This window comes from Anomaloglossus baeobatrachus, chromosome 2, assembly GCF_048569485.1.
Source record: "Anomaloglossus baeobatrachus isolate aAnoBae1 chromosome 2, aAnoBae1.hap1, whole genome shotgun sequence".
In the NCBI taxonomy this organism is placed as follows: domain Eukaryota; kingdom Metazoa; phylum Chordata; class Amphibia; order Anura; family Aromobatidae; genus Anomaloglossus; species Anomaloglossus baeobatrachus.
Genome location: NC_134354.1, coordinates 671,228,635 through 671,248,905, shown reverse-complemented (window position 1 = coordinate 671,248,905; position 20,271 = coordinate 671,228,635). Strand labels below are relative to the sequence as shown.

The 20,271-nt window shown below is 48.0% G+C and overlaps 1 protein-coding gene across 6 annotated transcripts in view; it reads left to right on the top strand.

Annotated features, from left to right (window-relative positions):
* The first annotated feature begins 10,276 nt into the window (after positions 1-10,276).
* LOC142290535 (chymotrypsin-like elastase family member 1) overlaps positions 10,277-20,271 on the top strand; it is a 36,409-nt gene continuing 26,414 nt past the window's right edge. The window contains exons 1-5 of one of the 6 annotated variants that reach the window (XM_075334497.1): positions 10,277-10,321; positions 12,665-12,670; positions 13,811-13,888; positions 18,013-18,113; positions 19,467-19,592. In XM_075334497.1, coding sequence (XP_075190612.1) covers positions 10,277-10,321; positions 12,665-12,670; positions 13,811-13,888; positions 18,013-18,113; positions 19,467-19,592 — 356 coding nt within the window. Of the gene's footprint in view, positions 10,325-12,664; positions 12,671-13,686; positions 13,699-13,796; positions 13,889-18,012; positions 18,114-19,466; positions 19,593-20,271 lie in introns of all 6 variants that reach the window. The other 5 variants (XM_075334495.1, XM_075334492.1, XM_075334494.1 and 2 more) reach the window with 5 other exon arrangements.

Sequence of the window (20,271 nt, the reverse complement as noted above, 5' to 3'; positions counted from 1 at the left end):
AATTATTGTCTCACCAATCTTGCAGGTGTTGTTGTGAGTCTAATGTAATCAGCGGTATCTTCACTCCACTTGTAGATGGCCTTGTTCCTAGAATGTCCGCAGCAGGTGATTCATTGCACATTTCTTTACTCTTTACCCCAAGATGGAATGGTTACAATTCCTATATAGAGTATTTGCTTCTCTTGGATTAAAAATAAATTCTGTTTTTACTATTACTAATTATAGAATAAGAAGTGTGCATCATAATGTGTAGGAAAGATCTGGCTGATATTACAACTTCAAGGTAAATGTAGCGCTCCAAACAAACTAATTGTAATGACCACTACCACTACCATGCTCAGATGCTCGATATCCATCACCAGCAGTTGGATGCTCAGATGGGTGCAAGTCGAGTAATGGAAGTCAATGGGGGCTTTCTTTTGGAAGATTTTCTGGGAAAATCCATTATACTTGGATACTCAAGTGATGCCCACCTGAGCATCCAACTGCTTGTTACGAGTACCGAGCATGGTAGGGCTCCCTCATCACTAAAATCTAAGTATTGAAAAGTGCTGGTTAAAGGGGTTTAACCAGTTCTTCATATTGATGGCCTATTCTTATGATAGGTCATGAAAATCAGATCTGTAGGGGGGGGGGGGGGGGGGCTGACACCCGGCACCTGCACCTTTCACCTGTTCTCTGTGTCACTGACGCCTGGATGTGCTGAGTTGCAGAATGGAACAACAGAGCTTCATCTGCTTTATAGTAGCCATGGCAGATACTGAACATCTACACCTGCTCATTGAATAATGGTGGACATTACATGGCTGCAGTCACTATACTGTTGACCAAACTGTGTAGATCCACTCTGCAACTGATCGCTTACGGCCTCCGCCGCCACCAACAACAACTGATCGATGAAGGTGATTGGAGTTGCACCTTCTCCAATCTGATATTGATGCCCTATACTAATCATAGGTCATCAATATAAAGTACTGGACAACCCTTTTAACTCTCTGGGAAACTATGGCTAGTGCTACATTATCCCTGTTATGTCTGCTGCAGGGAAAATGTATCATGGTATGCTTGTAGTGGGTGGGCCTACCCCCTACTAGTACAGTTAAACCCGGTATTGTAAATAATAAAAATGTGTTGTTTTATTATGTGATCTTGTGTATTAGGGCACCCCCTAGTGGCCGGGTGGGACGGCTGTTGCCACCGGGGAGGAGGAGTCGGCCGGATATCTAGGAAAGGTCTGTGTGTGTGTGGGAGAAGAAGGATCCGGGACAGCAGGCAGTGAACATCTGCAGCGGCAAGTGTGAGTGTGTGAGCGGAACACCAGGGGACACCGGAGCAAAGGAGGTGGACGCAACCTCGGGGTCTATTCCGCTGGTGTGGGTCCAGTGCGTGCTTGACCGGAGGGTGGGAGCCCGGAGAAGAAGAGTATCTAGGGCATATCCCCACCAGAGGGCGCGTTTGGGCAGGTTGTCCCCAGCTCCACCAATATTGCCGGAATCTGCTGACCGGAGTGTTATTTTGTGTGTGAATAAATGTCAGTTTTTATGCATTTCAACTTTTGCCTGAAGACTCTTTGTGCATCGGCCGGTGAAAGAGACGTCCCACACTGCACATTCAAGTCAGCCCCCGAAGTTAAAGAAGTGGTGGAACCAGGGGTCTGCCTCAGTACTAGTGCCACGACTACACAGCCAGAGGTGCCCCTGGGCCATCGCTTCATGTGGCGTAGTCGGCAGGATGCGAGTTCCCTGCCGGGGACCCAGGAAGCTGAAGATCAGGTAGTGCCTGAGGCACAGGATCCTGACTATGGAAGAAAATTCCCAGCACCCTGGTGGGAAGAGAACACAGTGCCCGTAGCGTTGGACCGGGCCCAAGAAGAAGAAAAGGCGCGAAAAATTGGCGCCGAAAGAAGAGCCTGGGGCTGGCCGGTGCCGAGGAAGAGGTACAGAGTACTCCGCCCAAAGAGGGGAGGCGCCAGTCCCAGGGCACGCCGAAGAACATGTAGAGAGGGCGGTGTACTGAAGAGAAAGAAGTACCGCCGCGGAGGAGTCAAGATGTTGCGTGAAGCTGGGGGAGGATACTGTTTAAGAGCGGGAAGCAGAGGCCCGCCTTCTTTTTCCTCAGTCTTCACTTTGACGCCACCGCTAGTTACAGCACAGCGATCCGAAATGGAAGCTTTTGGGCAACCGGAAGAACTGGCTACAACCATGGCTTTGATCAGCTTAGGCCGGGGCCGACCCAGGTTTGCCCCTGCCAGTGAGGCAGCATTGGTGGATCTTCCAGTGGGACCGGGAGGTTCTACGCGCCCTGATAAGGTGTCTTGGAAAACCACCTGGGACGCACAGACTGGAAGTACCATCACCGAAGTGAGGGCGACGTATGCTACGCCACCAGGAAGCCGTTCGGGGGTTACAGCCTTCCCTTGGGAGACCCCACAGCTTGGCGCCGCCACACCATCTGCTCCCTTGTCGGAGCCGGCTGAAGTGTTTGCCGAGCGTCTGGAGAAAGACCACCGGGGCTTCGTCTGGGACCCGGTAATCGTCCCGTCCGCCGAACCGCACCCCAGAGCTCCGTCCCCGAAGCCCGACCCTGTTCAGGAACGTCTTCTGGCCGAAACCCTTGTCCGGGAGATGCTGTCCGGTCCGGGCGGAGAGGAGCTGGCCCTGCAGTTTACCACCGGCATGGTGGTAAAATTCAATCAGAAGGAGGGGTACGGCTTCATCCGCGAGGTCAGCACCGGGGACGACTATTTTTATAATAGAGTCCACCTGGACGTGGAGGGGTTGCCCAAACGGCTCCACACACTCTGGCCGGGTGAGAAGGTTCAATTTCTGCCGGACGCAGGTAGTCGCGGTCTATTTGCCGTTGCCGTGAACCGGATGCCGACCGCCCGGGAAGCGGCTCAGTGGCAAGAGGAGCTGGAGTGGGAGGAGCAACAAGAGCGGCGCCGGAGCCATGCAAGACCGGTCCCGTCCGAGCCCTCTCACCCCCGGCGCACCGTGACTGCTGCCCCGGAAACATCGTCTGGGCTGACCGTTGACCCGGAGAAGATTTCTCCAGTGGTAACCGTGAGTCAGCATGTGACCAATCAACCGGTCATTGTTTTGGACGCGCCACCGCCACCCCGGGGAGCGACACCTTCACCCCCGCCAGGAGCCGAGGCGGCCACGTCAGTGGAGCCGCCTTTCGCCCCTGTGTCCTTCCGACGGATCCGCCGTCAGCCGGGACAATCTCTGGGGGCCTACATCCAGGCTCAAGCGGAGGAGTGGAAGAGGGCCTGGCCTCCAGAGTAAGTCGTTTCAGCCAACATGTTTAAGACCGGTGTTGTTCCCAGACCGGCAGAAGGTTTCTGTTGAAAGTTTTACGGGTCTGTTGCCCGCCAACTAAGACCGGGAGCGCTGTTGAGCCTCCGGGCGCCCATCTAAGACCGGGAGCGCTGTTGCGTCTCCGGGCGCCATCGTAAGACCGGGAGCGCTGTTGAGCCTCCGGGCGCTACCTAGAGACCGGGAGCGCTGCTGCGCCTCTAAGCGCCCCTAAAGACCGGGAGCGCCGCTGTTGTTGTGGACTGATCTAAAAGGTTTTTATGTTTTAATGTGTCTATAGTTAAGAGCCTTGCCGGGAGGCTCGGATTGTAAGAGGGGAGGAATGTAGTGGGTGGCCTACCCCCTACTAGTACAGTTAAACCCGGTATTGTAAATAATAAAAATGTGTTGTTTTATTATGTGATCTTGTGTATTAGGGCACCCCCTAGTGGCCGGGTGGGACGGCTGTTGCCACCGGGGAGGAGGAGTCGGCCGGATATCTAGGGAAGGTCTGTGTGTGTGTGGGAGAAGAAGGATCCGGGACAGCAGGCAGTGAACATCTGCAGCGGCAAGTGTGAGTGTGTGAGCGGAACACCAGGGGACACCGGAGCAAAGGAGGTGGACGCAACCTCAGGGTCTATTCCGCTGGTGTGGGTCCAGTGCGTGCTTGACCGGAGGGTGGGAGCCCGGAGAAGAAGAGTATCTAGGGCATATCCCCACCAGAGGGCGCGTTTGGGCAGGTTGTCCCCAGCTCCACCAATATTGCCGGAATCTGCTGACCGGAGTGTTATTTTGTGTGTGAATAAATGTCAGTTTTTATGCATTTCAACTTTTGCCTGAAGACTCTTTGTGCATCGGCCGGTGAAAGAGACGTCCCACACTGCACATTCAAGTCAGCCCCCGAAGTTAAAGAAGTGGTGGAACCAGGGGTCTGCCTCAGTACTAGTGCCACGACTACACAGCCAGAGGTGCCCCTGGGCCATCACTTCATGCTGTCTATGTAACACCTTGGTAGTAGATGCAGGCCCAGATGTAGGTTCCATGCGGTGGTGTGACTTTTCTACAGTGTGCACTTTGGGGTGTCACTGTGCTCCTACCTGGTTCCTGCCTATCCAAACCCGTTCCCAGGGTATATCTAGATGAGATAGGTAGTAATTTTGATGATTTTTAAGTACAGCACTAAGTGTTCTATTTATCATTTATTTATTATGCATGCTTATATAGCACCATCATATGCCATAGCGCTATACAGAGATAATCATCATCACTGCCCCCATTGGCGCTCACAATCTAAATTCCCTATCTCTATGTTCTAGGCTTGGAAAGAACAATTTATGACATAATGCAACATCTATCTTTTTCCATTCTTCGAGGAGACTTATTTGGCCACTGAATCGCTTTTGTGTCGCCCTGGGCAAGCCAGGGGACACAGATAACAACACACACGCACCCCACATTCCCTGTAGGTACACCAGCTAACCCAAAAATCCTTGTTGCCTTCCTCCAGGAGTCTGATGATGCACACCAGGGGGTGGGCCAGGCGGTTGGCTCCGCCCACCGAGGAGCTCACAACACTGGAGGCAGGAGGAAACCAGGCAGATGAGCTGAGGAGTTCTGTCAGGGAGGAGGAAGTGGAAGGAGTGGAGCCCAGGCAGGGCAAGAGTGAAGGAGTAGTCTAGACAGGGTTAGAGTAAACAGCTAAGTGGAAGTGAAGGAAGAAAGCAGTAAAGAGAGAAAGCCTGAAGTTGGTCTGTGGCTGTGTGCCCAGAAGGAGCCAGCAAGGTCAGCAGACAGTGGTGAAGATCTGCAGTGGGACTGTCTGGAGGTTGCTGGAAGGGCCACGGAGGCTGTGTGTATCCGGGGGCCTGGAGCAGTATACAAAGGGCAGTCAGCACCAGAGCAGGGGCTTTCGGATCCCAGCACGGCTTGGAGTCGCTGTAAATTGCTAAATCCGTTAGTGAAGGGGACGTAGATCCCCCAACAAGCAAGTCCTGATTGACGGCAAAGGTCCAACCACAACGGGGAAACACCGCCACCGCCAAGGCACCAGTTTCCCAGGGCCGGCGCCTGCGGGCAAAGTGTGGAGCTCCTCCGGCACAGATTGCAGTCGGGGAGCGGGTAACCGGTGGGAATCCACCGCTACCAAACAGAAATTTCAAAGGTGCAGGGAAGAGACCGTCACCGCTAACTGCAGGGAACCGCAGCACCGTGAACCGTCCGAGGGACCCGTCCAACCAGCCGTTTGTTTACCGAGAACTGTGTCGTGTTTACTGGCTGAGTGAGTACCTCAGTGCCGCAAGGCACAGCGCTGCTCCCTGCACCCCTGCACCCCACTGGGCCCCCGGGATCACCAACCCCTACCCACGGAGGGGCAACACAATAACTGGCTGCTCCAAATCACCATCCCCGGGATCCCCACATTGAGCAGCGGTGGTGAAATCACCACAACCGTGGGTGGCGTCACGAACTATAACAATCCCCACACCCAACCACAAAACACCCCCTTTCACTCACGGGCGAGGAGTGTCGCTCGAGAAACCCCGGGATCCGGCCCACAGCTCGAGCCACCAGGAGCAGCTGCCGGACCCGAGCAGAAGGGGTGAGCGCGGTGTGCTGACACCCTCCTCCCCGCCCGCGACAACTTGGCGTCACGAACAGGATCCTACCGCTCTGCCGTCAGGTAGAGGTGCGCCTTGTTACCGCCGGAGGCATCCGGCCGAAAAATTTCAGAAGCCGCCATCTTTGACGCGAAAAGTTCCCGCTCGAGCGTCTTCTCGAGCAGTAGAAGCGCGAAGGCCAAAACTCCGCCCCGAGAGAGGAGGGGCCGGAAAGAGCTAAGGGGGACGCGATGGCGGCTGGCTGCATGTAACAATGCAGCTAAAAAGACGGGGACACGAATGGAGAAATGGCAGCGTCCTCGAATTGGAGTGCGGGAATGCCCGCCACCGGAGTACCCAAGCTCTGGGGGAAACGAGGCGGAGTAGCTTTTGAAGACTGCGGCCCGGGTGAGCTCCCCGCCGGGACCGCGGCGTGGCTGGAGCGGGAGCTGGGCCGATTCTGCGTGAAGGTGAGGGCGCAGAGCCTGCAGCAGTTGATGGATTGGAAGGCAGAGATGCGAAGGATGGTTGCCGTAGTGGGGGCCCGTGAGCAAGGGGCCGCTGCGACCGTGCCGCGTCGCGATCAGTCCACCCAAACCCCAGAACCGGCCCTGATTGAGTGGGAAACAGACATCAGCACTGCGGCTGGAGGTCCGAATGGGATGTCGTTGATGGAGGGAGAGGTCCCAAGTATGCCGCCTCCGCCGCCCTTCTTAACGGCTGTCAGTGGTTCAGGGTTGAATTGCCAGTGGGAGGAAAATCCCATGTACCGCTCGGTCGCGGAGTGGGCCGACACCATGCGGTGGTAGCCGCCTCCAGGGCAGCGGATGCCCGCTGCACCGTCCCCGTTGGGACCATCACTGAAGTTGTTGTTTGTTTGAAAGTTTGAAAAAAAATGATGAAAAATGATTACCGAACAGTAACCAGATTTGCTTTGTGATTAGAACCGGCTGGAGCCGGCACCGTTGTCCCCGTGGGGACCGTTAAAGTTTATTAGCATGGGAACTATCTATGGACAAGCCCGTGAACTTGCAGGGCACCACAAACGTTAAGTGGCTTGTAAATATGTTGGGTACCGTTACCGTTTCCGCAATGCCGCCTCCGGAGAGGCAGGTTGGAGGGAGGGCCCTGAGCAGAGCAGGCTTGGGCCCAGCCACCAAAGGAACCGGTGGCCACCCTCTGGAGGGGAAGGACAGATCCCGCTCGGGTAACTTGTGCTGGACTGTGGGTCAAGGGGTGCTGCCTGGGTTTTAGGGGCGGCATCAGGGCCAGGTTGCTTGGGTGGGAGAGAGCGGAAACCGTGACCGTATACCGTTGTAACGTTAAAAGTAAATGTGCCTCCCGTTTTGGGAAGAGTTGTGATTAAAAATGTATATAATTTACCGTTATAATGTTATACCGTTTTACCTTTTCAGAAAAACAAAAAGGAAAATAAAACCGGTGTTGGACGGGCAGCCCGAGGACGGTCTGCGTTTTGCTAAGGGGGAATGTGTCGCCCTGGGCAAGCCAGGGGACACAGATAACAACACACACGCACCCCACATTCCCTGTAGGTACACCAGCTAACCCAAAAATCCTTGTTGCCTTCCTCCAGGAGTCTGATGATGCACACCAGAGGGTGGGCCAGGCAGTTGGCTCCGCCCACCGAGGAGCTCACAACACTGGAGGCAGGAGGAAACCAGGCAGATGAGCTGAGGAGTTCTGTCAGGGAGGAGGAAGTGGAAGGAGTGGAGCCCAGGCAGGGCAAGAGTGAAGGAGTAGTCTAGACAGGGTTAGAGTAAACAGCTAAGTGGAAGTGAAGGAAGAAAGCAGTAAAGAGAGAAAGCCTGAAGTTGGTCTGTGGCTGTGTGCCCAGAAGGAGCCAGCAAGGTCAGCAGACAGTGGTGAAGATCTGCAGTGGGACTGTCTGGAGGTTGCTGGAAGGGCCACGGAGGCTGTGTGTATCCGGGGGCCTGGAGCAGTATACAAAGGGCAGTCAGCACCAGAGCAGGGGCTTTCGGATCCCAGCAAGGCTTGGAGTCGCTGTAAATTGCTAAATCCGTTAGTGAAGGGGACGTAGATCCCCCAACAAGCAAGTCCTGATTGACGGCAAAGGTCCAACCACAACGGGGAAACACCGCCACCGCCAAGGCACCAGTTTCCCAGGGCCGGCGCCTGCGGGCAAAGTGTGGAGCTCCTCCGGCACAGATTGCAGTCGGGGAGCGGGTAACCGGTGGGAATCCACCGCTACCAAACAGACATTTCAAAGGTGCAGGGAAGAGACCGTCACCGCTAACTGCAGGGAACCGCAGCACCGTGAACCGTCCGAGGGACCCGTCCAACCAGCCGTTTGTTTACCGAGAACTGTGTCGTGTTTACTGGCTGAGTGAGTACCTCAGTGCCGCAAGGCACAGCGCTGCCCCCTGCACCCCTGCACCCCACTGGGCCCCCGGGATCACCAACCCCTACCCACGGAGGGGCAACACAACAACTGGCTGCTCCACATCACCATCCCCGGGATCCCCACATTGAGCAGCGGTGGTGAAATCACCACAACCGTGGGTGGCGTCACGAACTATAACAATCCCCACACCCAACCACAAAACACCCCCTTCCACTCACGGGCGAGGAGTGTCGCTCGAGAAACCCCGGGATCCGGCCCACAGCTCGAGCCACCAGGAACAGCTGCCGGACCCGAGCAGAAGGGGTGAGCGCGGTGTGCTGACACCCTCCTCCCCGCCCGCGACACTTTCACCCTATACTTATTCAGAATTGCATCAGTGGTCTTAAATGTGTGTTCATTGTCATATTGGAAAAGTGCATGTCTATCAAGGGTACAGAGTGATGGTAGCATCTTCTCTTTCAACATAGTGCATTATATGTGTGAATTCATGATACCATCAATGATATGTACAAAAAAAAGGAATCCAGCACGACATCCAATGGATAAAAATCTTCTGTTGCTTTATTAATCCATGTTCAAACGTGAAGTTAAAATACAGACAAGGGACGTGTTTCGGAATATACTTCCTTATTCACAATCATAGGATTGTGAATAAGGAAGTATATTCCGAAACGCGTCCCTTGTCTGTATTTTAACTTCACGTTTGAACATGGATTAATAAAGCAACAGAAGATTTTTATCCATTGGATGTCGTGCTGGATTCCTTTTTTTTGTATATCCTAGTGTCATGGCCGTGATTCATCTTCCTTGCACCATTCTTGGACTTCATACATTACTGGTGAGCTGGATTGGATTGGATGAATTGTTTTCTCTTTTTGATACATCAATGATATGTACAAGTGCATCTCAATAAATTAGAAAATCATCAAAAAGTTAATTTATTTCAGTAATTCAAAACAAAAAGGGAAATGCATATATTATATAGTCATTACACACACAGAGGGATCTATTTCAAGTGTTTATTTCTGTTAATGTTGATGATTATGGCTTAAAGCCAATGAAAACCCAAAAGTCATTATCTCAGAAAATTAGAATTACCTCAAAACACCTGCAAAGGCTTCCAAATCATTTAAAATGGTCCCTTAGTCTGGTTCAGGAGGCTACACAATCATGGGGAAGACTGCTGACTTGACAGATGTCCAGAAGGCAGTCATTAACACACTCCACAAGGAGGGTAAGCCACAAAATGTCATTGCTAAAGAATTTTTAATTTTGCCCAAAATTTATTAAATGTTTATCCCATTTTGATGAATATGGCACAAAAGTATGTCAGCAAATACAAACTAACAAAACAAAACCAACTTCAAAAACCCGCAAGCGGCCAACGGTGTGTTGCCAAAATAGTATAGAACCCTCTCTTTGGCCGGGTTCACAAGACCGCATGAATCGGACGAATGCAATGCGAGAAAATGTTACTCACTCATGTAGGTCAGATCTACAAGTTTTTCCTCAGCTCTAATCGGACTGATGAAAAAAAAATCACAGCATGCTGGATTGGCAGTGAGTCTCGGATCTCGCGCCCCAATAAAAGTCTATGGGTGTGTGTGAAACATTGGGCTGCACTGATTACATTTAACTGCAGTGCGACATACGCCAGTACAGGCAATGGAGAAGATGGAGAGTTTTAGCCAAGTGTCATTAGCATATTGTGTCCAATTCTCTCACTAGTGTGACCCTGGCCTTTTACTAGGTTGCTAATCTTCCTTAGTAGGTACATTATGATGAAATAACTGTTAGTATTACTACAATCTGTTGTTTCTATTTTTGCTACATCTAAACTGATCTAATTCGGCCTTCTTTTCCATTTAACAGCTCACAATCCAAAATAAGCACCATAACACCTGTCACATCCAAAATAATTCCCAGTACCTCTCCTCAGGTCTATAAAAGAGCTGTGCCTGTAATAAGGCTACCTAGCGGATTACCAGACCCTGTTCAGGATGCTGAGGATTCTAGTGCTTGCTGTCCTGGTCCTTTGCGGTAAGGTTGTTTATTATATGTAGTATAGGTCTGTACATTGGGTATTTTACTTCTATAGTGTATAGTATTTTTTTTTCAAAGTAAAAGGGAACAGCAGAAAGATTATGACTAGTGATGGGAGAATAGTAACTATTCATGTTTGGATTATTCACAACTAATCTCAAAATACTAATCCAGTATTCGTCACGAATAACGAACCTAATGCAAGTCAGTGGGGAAAAAGAGTTCTTTTTTTTTTGCCGTGCTAAATACTGGAATAGTACTCTGTATTCAGTAAACATTAGCCGAACACCAATAGTCACTATTTGCCCATCTCTAATTATGACATTAATTAAAATGTCTCTGGATCTGGCAGCAGCTCAATGATTGTCAGCTCTCATTGTATAGCGAATTAAAATTGTTCTGCAACTTCTGTATACTGCCATCTAAGGCCTCCTTCACACGTCCTTGTAAAAAACGAACGTTTTGCATGGTCCGTGGTGTAGGTATGTATGTCTGTCCAAGTGTGTGTTCTGTGTGCTATCTGTGTGACATCCGGATAGCACACATACAGAATGAACTTGTATACTTACCTGTCTCCGGCGCTGCTGTCACACTTGCTTCCGGGTCTGCAGTCAGTGCAGTTAATATTCATGAGTATAATGAGCGGGCCAGGAAGCAAGTGTGACAGCAGCGCCGGAGATAGGTAAGTATAAAAATCATTTATTTCTTAGTGACGTGTTTCCTCCATTACGTGTAAGACAGATCACATTAGTGTGCGGACCCTGTGACATCCGTGCTGCCAGTAGAAAACGGATGTGTGCGCAAGTCCAATGGTTTTTAATGGGTTTACATGTGTTTGTGTCTCCGGTATGTGTGAAAATGGACGTGGCATGTACCAGAGACAAAGGTGGGTGAAGGAGGCTTAAAGGCTCGTGCGCACGTTGCGTAATTGCATGCATTTACGCTGCATATTGCACTGTAGTGTAAATGCATGCGTCCTGCGTCCCCTGCACAATGTAGATTGTGCATGGTATGTGCGCACAATGCTTTTTTGAACGCAGCGATTTGGATGTCAAAATTTTGACCCAAATCCGTGCGTACAAAAAAGCAGCATGTCAATTAATTTGTGCGCTTTGGATGCTGCTCCCACTCTGTCTATGGTGGGGGCAGCATACCGAGCGCATGAAATCGGCATTTATTCTGCTGAAACACTGCATCCATTACGCAGTGTTTCTGCAGTGATTTTGAAGTGCACATGTGCTGTCAAATCGCTGCAGAAACTTCTGCAGGTACGTGCGCACATAGCCTAAAAGAGTTAGTTCTTTATCTACAATATTAGGCATGTGCATGGGTGGAAGAATTTGAAAAGCGTCTGTCAGCACAGAATGACTGTTCAAACCAAGCAAATGCACTTGGGGCACCTTTGACATGGCCAAATAGTTCAGTGCACCTTCCCACCAACTTGTTTTTTCTCTGTCTCCACCCTTCTCTGCCTATATAAAACCAGAGCTGGGGGCTAAGGGGGGAGGGATAGAAGGAAGGCTAGTAGGTGGGAAACTGCTTTTAAATATTCAACCACAACAAGAGTGCACCAAGCGCCTGTACTTGCTTTCAACAGTTAAGGTACCGTCACACTAAGCGACGCTCCAGCAATCCCACCAACAATCTGACCTGGCAGGGATCGCTGGAGCGTCGCTACATGGGTTGCTGGTGAGCTGTCAAACAGGCAGATCTCACCAGCAACCAGTGACCAGCCCCCAGCCAGCAGCGACGCGTGGAAGCGATGCTGCGCTTGGTAACTAAGGTAAATATCGGGTAAATGTCCAGTAGTCATCCATTAGAATTGATCTATTGGCAAAAAAGTTCTGCAAACACAAATTTTTTTATCCATTTTGACAAAATAGATTGTTACAGGAGTGTGTTTTTTTTTTTTATTTTTTATTTTTTTTAACATGGGAGTCTATGGAAAACAGATAAGTTGACGGATTGCTATTTATCTTCCATTTAAAACGAATCCAGTAAGCAAAACACGGATCCGTTACAAATGAAAGAAAAATGGATGGCTGAATAGCAATCTGTTAATGGAACGGTTTTTCATATATTCCCATATTTAGAAAAATGGTGCCTGCAAGAATCAATATTTTCAAAACTGACAAAAAAGTTGTGTGCATAACTTTTTTTGTGCAAACGGATCCTTTGTAACAGATGACTACTGGACTTGTGAAGTCAGCCTTAGGCTGGAGTCATACTTGTGTGTGACTTGCGTGTCACATTGCATCGTCCGGAACGGCCGGCGGCTCTTCTGACCTCGGCGTGTCAGCAGCTGACCCGCTCCTGCTCTGAGAGCGGAAGGCCGGATCGGGCAGTGCGATGTGATCCTCATGCGAGTGACAAGTATGAATCCAGCCTACATCCTGATCAATGGAGTTCTATACGAGGGCTCATTAACTATTAAGGATATAGGATCATCAGGTGTGTGCCCCTTTCTCCAAGAGTCCCACAGTAGCCACATAAGCTGTTCCTATCATTTGTATGACCTTAAAAAAATTTCAGTAGCAAATAAAATGTTTTTATTATGCAAACTACTATATTTAAGAATGAATGAATGATGGCAATTCATTCATTACATTTGAAAACCCCGAAAATATTATGCATAAAATATGTTGTACTAGTGTTAAAAAGGGAATCTGTTTTAAGATTTTTGCTATCCCATCTGGGAGTAGCATGACGTAGAGGCAGAGACCCTGAGTCTAGTGATGGATCGCTTATTGGGCTGCTTTCTGTAATTATGATAAAATCTCAGTTTTATCTGCTACAGATCTGCCAGTTCTCCGAATGCTGAGCTCTTATAGCCCCACCCACACCACTGATTGGCAGCTTATTGCCCATATACAATGACAGCAGGAATAATCGTCCTCTAACGTTCACTCACCGATAAGTATTAGGCTGAGTTCATATGACCTGTAATCATCTGTTAGAAGGGATTCTGCAGAGATCCGTTGGCAAATTGATTTCTGCCGGATCCGTTTTTTAACATTGGAGTCTATGGAGAACGGATCCGTTAACGGATTGCTATTTATCTTCTATTTATAACAAATCCTGCAAGAAAAAACGGGTCCATTACAAATGCAAGAATAACGGATGACTAAATTGTGATCCATTAACGGATCCGTTCTCCACAGAGTCCAATGTTATAAGAACAGATTCGGCAGAAATCCATTTATTTAACAACGGACAAAAAAGTGGTGTTTGCAGAACTTTTTTTCCAATGGATCTCTGCAGGATCCGTTCTAACAGATGATTACAGGACATGTGGACTCTGCCTAAAAGTAGATTACGCATAGAAATGTTAACCAGTGTATACAATAGCTTATTCAGATATTTCAAGTTAGAAGATACAGTAGTCCTGACCAGCAGCCTTCTGTCTTTATAAGATCATAGAATATATACAAGGAAAAATCAACCATTTTATATCTGGTCTTTCTTTTTTCAACATAGGACACGGCTTTGAGCAGTACATAGAGGATGTAGACGACAACTCTAGAGTGGTTGGAGGCTCCAACGCTGCAGCCAACGCCTGGCCATGGCAGGTCTGTACTTATTGTAAGAAATGGTAATAACATGCTCATGATACAAAGTGAGACAAACAAGCAAAGTGTATAAATTTGTCAGAATTTTTCACCATTTTTATGTTATTAGTAGTGATGAGCGAGTACTAAAAAGCTCGGGTGCTCGAGGCTCGGGCCGAGCATCCCAAGATACTCGTGTACTCGGCCCGAGCACCGAGCCCAATGTTATCCTATGGGAGACACGAGTATTTTTATGAAATGACCCCCGGCAGCATGTAGAAACCCTAAAAATGTCACAAAAGTCTCAGAAGAGTGCTCAAATGACATGGCAACAGCATGGGGAAGACCCCTTGAAGCATTTATCACTAAAAAGTCACAGCTGTGAACAATTTTGTCCGCGTTTTACGCCATTTTTACGGACTCACCAGAAAACCTTCCAAAATGACACCAAAATGAATTTTCATGGCGGAAATGTTAAGGGCACATACCCAATAGTGAGATAGAGCTGGTGTATGTTACTTTTTGAGATTAATACATGAATGATTTTACGTAAAACATTGTGTGGCACTCCGATGTCCAAAACGCACGTTTTGTGCTTTTTACTAGCGATGTCGGTCATTTTTTTTTTCATTCTATCTCCCGTCGGTCAGTCTCGCTCTGTCGGTCTCTCTCTGTCTTGTCTGTCCCCCTCTCACAGTCTGTCGGTCATTCTCCCCCCTCTCTCTTACTTACCGTTCCCCGATCACTGCCGCGGCGCTGCACGGCTGTTCACTAAACTCCGGCGGCTTTTCCTCTTTTGAAAAAGCCGTCCGCTCATTAAACAATCTCGTATTCCCTACTTTCCTGCTTTTCGGCGCCTATGATTGGTTGCAGTGAGACACGCCCCCACGCTGAGTGACAGGTGTCTCACTGCACCCAAACACAGCAGCCGGTGGGCGTGTCTATACTGTGCAGTGAAATAAATAATTAAATAATTTAAAAAAACGGCGTGCGGTCCCCCCAATTTTAATACCAGCCAGATAAAGCCATACGGCTGAAGGCTGGTATTCTCAGGATGGGGAGCTCCACGTTATGGGGAGCCCCCCAGCCTAACAATATCAGTCAGCAGCCGCCCAGAATTGCCGCATACATTAGATGCAACAGTTCTAGGACTGTACCCGGCTCTTCCCGATTTGCCCTGGTGCATTGGCAAATCGGGGTAATAAGGAGTTATTGGCAGCCCATAGCTGCCACTAAATCCTAGATTAATCATGTCAGGCGTCTCCCCGAGATACCTTCCATGATTAATCTGTAAATTACAGTTAAAAAACACACACACCCGAAAAATCCTTTATTAGAAATAAAAAACACTAACAAAGTCCCTCATCACCAATTTATTAACCCCGACAAACCCTCCATGTCCGGCGTAATCCACGGACCTCCAGCGTCGCGTCCAGCTGTGCTGCGGGAAGGTGACAGGAGCTGCAGAATACACCGCCGCTCCGGTCAGCTTCACACAGCAACTGAGGTGAGTATAGCGATCAGCTGAGCTGTCACTGAGGTTACCTGGATGCAGCGGTGGCCGCGGGTAACCTCAGTGACAGCTCAGCTGATCACGCTACTCACCGCCGCTCCGGTCAGCTCCATGCAGCAACTGAGGTGAGTATAGTGATCAGCTGCTGTCACTGAGGTTACCCACGGCCACCGCTGGATCCAGCGGTGGCCGTGAGTTACCTGACTGACAGCAGCTGATCGCGCTGCTCACCTCAGTTGCTGTGTGAAGCTGACAGAAGCGGCGGTGTATTCTGCAGCTCCTGTCACCTGAATGTAGCAGAGCTGGACGCGACGCTGGAGGACTGTGGATTACGCCGGACATGGAGGGTTTGTCGGGGTTAATAAATTGGTGATGAGGGACTTTGTTATTGTTTTTTATTTCTAATAAAGGATTTTTTCAGGTGTGTGTGTTTTTTAACTGTAATTTACAGATTAATCATGGAAGGTTTCTCGGGGAGACGCCTGACATGATTAATCTAGGATTTAGTGGCAGCTATGGGCTGCCATTAACTCCTTATTACCCCGATTTGCCAACGCACTAGGGTAAATCGGGAAGAGCCGGGTAGAGTCCCAGAACTGTCGCATCTAATGTATGCGGCAATTCTGGGCGGCTGCTGACTGATATTGTTAGGCTGGGGGGCTCCCCATAACGTGGAGCTCCCCATCCTGAGAATACCAGCCTTCAGCCGTATGGCTTTATCTGGCTGGTATTAAAATAGGGGGGACCGCACGCCGTTTTTTTTAATTATTTATTTATTTTACTGCACAGTATAGACACGCCCACCGGCTGCTGTGATTGGGTGCAGTGAGACACCTGTCACTCAGCGTGGGGGCGTGTCTCACTGCAACCAATCATAGGCGCCTGTGGGCGTGGAAAGCAGGGAATATGAGATGGCTGTGTACAGAGCACAGCGCGCCCGCCGGTATAAAGGCTCGGTCACGCTGTGCAGGCCGGCCAATCACTGCAATTCCACAACTAACAGGGCTGTGGCATTGCAGTGGTCTGCCAGCCAATCCCTGCATGAGGGCTGGCTCTCAAAGAGCGCCAACATGCAGGATGAAGACCACGAGTACAGCACGAGTATCGCGAGATTACTCGGTCCCCGCCGAGTAGCCCGAGTACAGTGATACTCGTGCGAGTACCGAGTAGTAACAAGCATACTCGCTCATCACTAGTTATTAGATTTTTTTTTATTTCTTTTTAGAAATCATGTCTCTATTGCCACCACTTGAAAGCAGCCACTCTATATATCAATGTTGACCCTATAAAAAGCCTTAAACATAAGAACGTACAAATAAATAATAGTTATGTATCCAGAGGGAACCAATAAAAATCTATTAGTATGACACCTAACCAATCATAACATAGAAAAAAATAATTTAATATATGAATACAATGTTAAACAAAATGAAGGGAGGTTCACAAGAAAAATATACCTGACATGGGTGTATTCATATATAATGAAGCAGATGAGTGCTCATATATCCTGAGAATGTATTCTGGTATACCGTAGATGTATTTTGTGAAAAGTCACCTATTTTAATGATGATTTTAGTTAATGTCGGTAAAGTGACATGCTATAATATATGAATAATAAATAAATACATATAAATATCCCAATAATTGTATGTTGCCATATCAGCATATCTTTAGCGCTATAATAGCAACATGACTTAGTATATTCAACCAAACCATAATTTTTTTCAAAAGGAAAAACACCCCCTTATTTGCAAACAGCAGTTTAGGGATTCTTGCCCCTCATCAGTGCAAAGTCAGGAGTCTCAATACTGAATATAATGCTCATTAAAGGCTCGTTTGGTTTATAGGGTGGTTATGTCTAGTAGGTGGCACTATTAACTTCGTTTTGAGAGATGAAGCAAAGGATTTAGCACAAAAGCTGAAGGGAAATTAAATTCCTTGCTTACCTGCGTTTGCACAGGCTATTTTACAGCAATCTGTATCTAGTACGACAGAATACAAGCTGCAATAACAGCAGCCTGCAGTCTTGTGTGATAGCAGTAATGAATGTCATGTCCCCACAGCCGCCCTGCTCTATTTTAGGACGCTGGCTTCTTTATAGGAGGCAAGTCTCATAACCGGAGTATTGTAGATGATTTTATACCTAATGGTATAGATTTACACCTGTGATTACATTGTCCTCATTGATGGAAACTACATCCCCAGTCTTAGTTTCTATAAGATGCCTTTGTTATGTGTGACTGCTATATTCTGAGAACACCTTCATTGAAATCATGACTTAATAGTACTGGTTCTTGGAAACTTTCATTGTTATGATGGGAAATTCACAAAGTTTCTTAGCAACTGGAAGACAAAACAATACTCTCAATCCACATGTCCTTGTGTAGATTGTACATGGTCACCTCTGTAAAAGCTTTTCTAGGAGCAGGTAGCACCCAAACACGTCTGCCCCTGACACCATGAGTTGATATGAAATAAGTCACCTCTGTAAAAGCTTTGCTGGTCGCAGGTAGCACCCAAAACAGATCTGCCAACAAAACCATGAGTTGATACGAAATAAACCTATAACATCCTGGTATACAAATATTGTGTTCCCTTTAACTGAATAGTAATGGCTGTTCTGTACTTGTAGATCTCCCTCCAGTATCTGTCTGGCAGCAGCTGGTACCACACCTGCGGAGGCTCCCTCATCCGTGCTAACCGTGTGCTGACCGCTGCCCATTGCGTTGACAGGTATTGCTTCAATCTTTCATGTTTTGCTGTACACAATACTAAACGGTCTAATGGATATAGTACCCTCTCTATGAAGGCTATTGCCCATGAGAATCTGGCTAAGATTCATCTGGAACGCTGCCATAACCTGGTATCTGGCTATGTATCATGTTCAGCAGGTTATAACAGCCAAAGCTGCTCTACTACGCACTAACGACTTGTCATGAAGGGGCTGAATAATTCTGAGACGGCATTAGTCAGTGAAAGTAGCATGTTATGATGAATTTAGAGAAACTACTTGTTATATTAGCTGTGCTGAGGTATATAATTCTTCTTATTTCTTTGTTTTATAAATTTTGCTAATAAACCTCTTTTTCAACGGGGTTTAATCATTTGCATTACAACTGTAAGGACAGGGCAGTGAAGTGAAGTTTTGCCCTTAGTGAATAAATGTCTAGAAATGGCTCCGTAACTGTAAGGCCAGAGTGAGTTTTTACCTCACTGTTTGTAGCCAAAACCATGAGTGGGTAAAAAATGGTAAAAAGTACAGAAGTGGTGCCCATGTTTCTATTACACTTTTCCTCTGATTGTCCCATGCCTGGTTTATTCTACTGTATTTGGCTAAATTGCCCTAGGCCATGTGTGCACATTGAGGATTTGGAGAGTTTTTTACCTCAGTATTTGTAAGCCAAAACCAGGAGTGGATGATATATGCAGAAGTGTTGCCCGTGTTTCTCTTAGGCTATGTCCGAACACTGCATTTTTGTGGTAACCACAGAAATTCACCCTGTGGCCAAAAAAACGCATCTTGTGGCCAAAAAACGCATCAAAAAAGCATCCGTTGTTGATGCGTTTTTTGACCGTGCGTTTTTGATACTTTTTTTTTATCACCAATGAGTGAAAAACGCAAAAAGAATTGACATGCTGTATGTTTGTGGTCACAACAAAAATGCAGCCAAAAAAAAAGCAACATACGCACATCAAATCTGAAATCTCTTAGATTTTGCTGGTGAAGGAAAAGCATGCAGTTTATGGTGACTAAAAGATCATCACAAAATGCAGAAAAAAAGCATGAAAAACTGCAGCGTGCTGCTACTTTTCCTCCAACAATTCCACACCTGGTTCTGGCTTACAAATAAATACTGAGATAAAAAACTCCCCAAATACGTAATGTGTGCACAGGGCCTATTAGTTTCCAAAATTCATAATCTAGGGCAATTATAGAAGTCATTAGTTTCAATGCATACACTGATGGACTACTCTATTTCAATACTATATTTTGTAGTAGCGGCCTACTTCAGAATATTTTGGATCATAAAATGACAATATTTGTTTTATTCCCCTAAATAATTGTTATCCTAATTATATCCACAGGGTTGTCAGCTTCCGTGTGGCCCTTGGAGACCATAACCTTAGTGTGAATGAAGGGACTGAGCAGATCATTGCCGTGTCCAGTATCAGGAAGCATGCCAGCTGGAACGCCAACAGTGTGGCTTCTGGGTAAGAGAAGATTACATTCTTACTTATCATATCATTATTTAGACTAAAGGGTGCTTTACACGCTGCGACATCGCTAACGATATATCGTCGGGGTCACGTTGTTTGTGACGCACATCCGGTGTCGTTAGCGACATCGCAGCATGTGACAGCTAGGAGCAACAATCAACGATCGCAAAAACGGCAAAAATAGTTGATCGTTGACACGTCGCTCTTTTTCATAATATCGTTGGTGGTGCATGCTGCTGGTTGTTCGTCGTTCCTGCAGCATCACACATCACTTTGTGTGACACAGCAGGAACGACGAACATCTCCTTACCTGCGTCCACCGGCAATGAGGAAGCAAGGAGGTGAGCGGGATATTCCGTCTGCTCATCTCCACCCCTCTGCTTCTATTGGACGGCTGCCGTGTGACGTCACTGTGACGCCGCACAAACTGCCCCCTTAGAAAGGAGGCGGTTCGCTGGCCACAGCGACGTCGCAGAGAAGGTAAGTCCGTGTGACGGGTGTAAGGCTCGTTCGTCCAGTGAAATGATCTTTTGGTTTGCTTTGTTCTCGGCAGCACATCATCTTGTGTAAACAGGACATGTGCTGTCAAGGACAATGGCGGCCTATGTGCACTCAACAATCTAGTACTGATGGTTCTGTGTGCATTACAAGCGCGGTCGGCCTGTCCAAACTG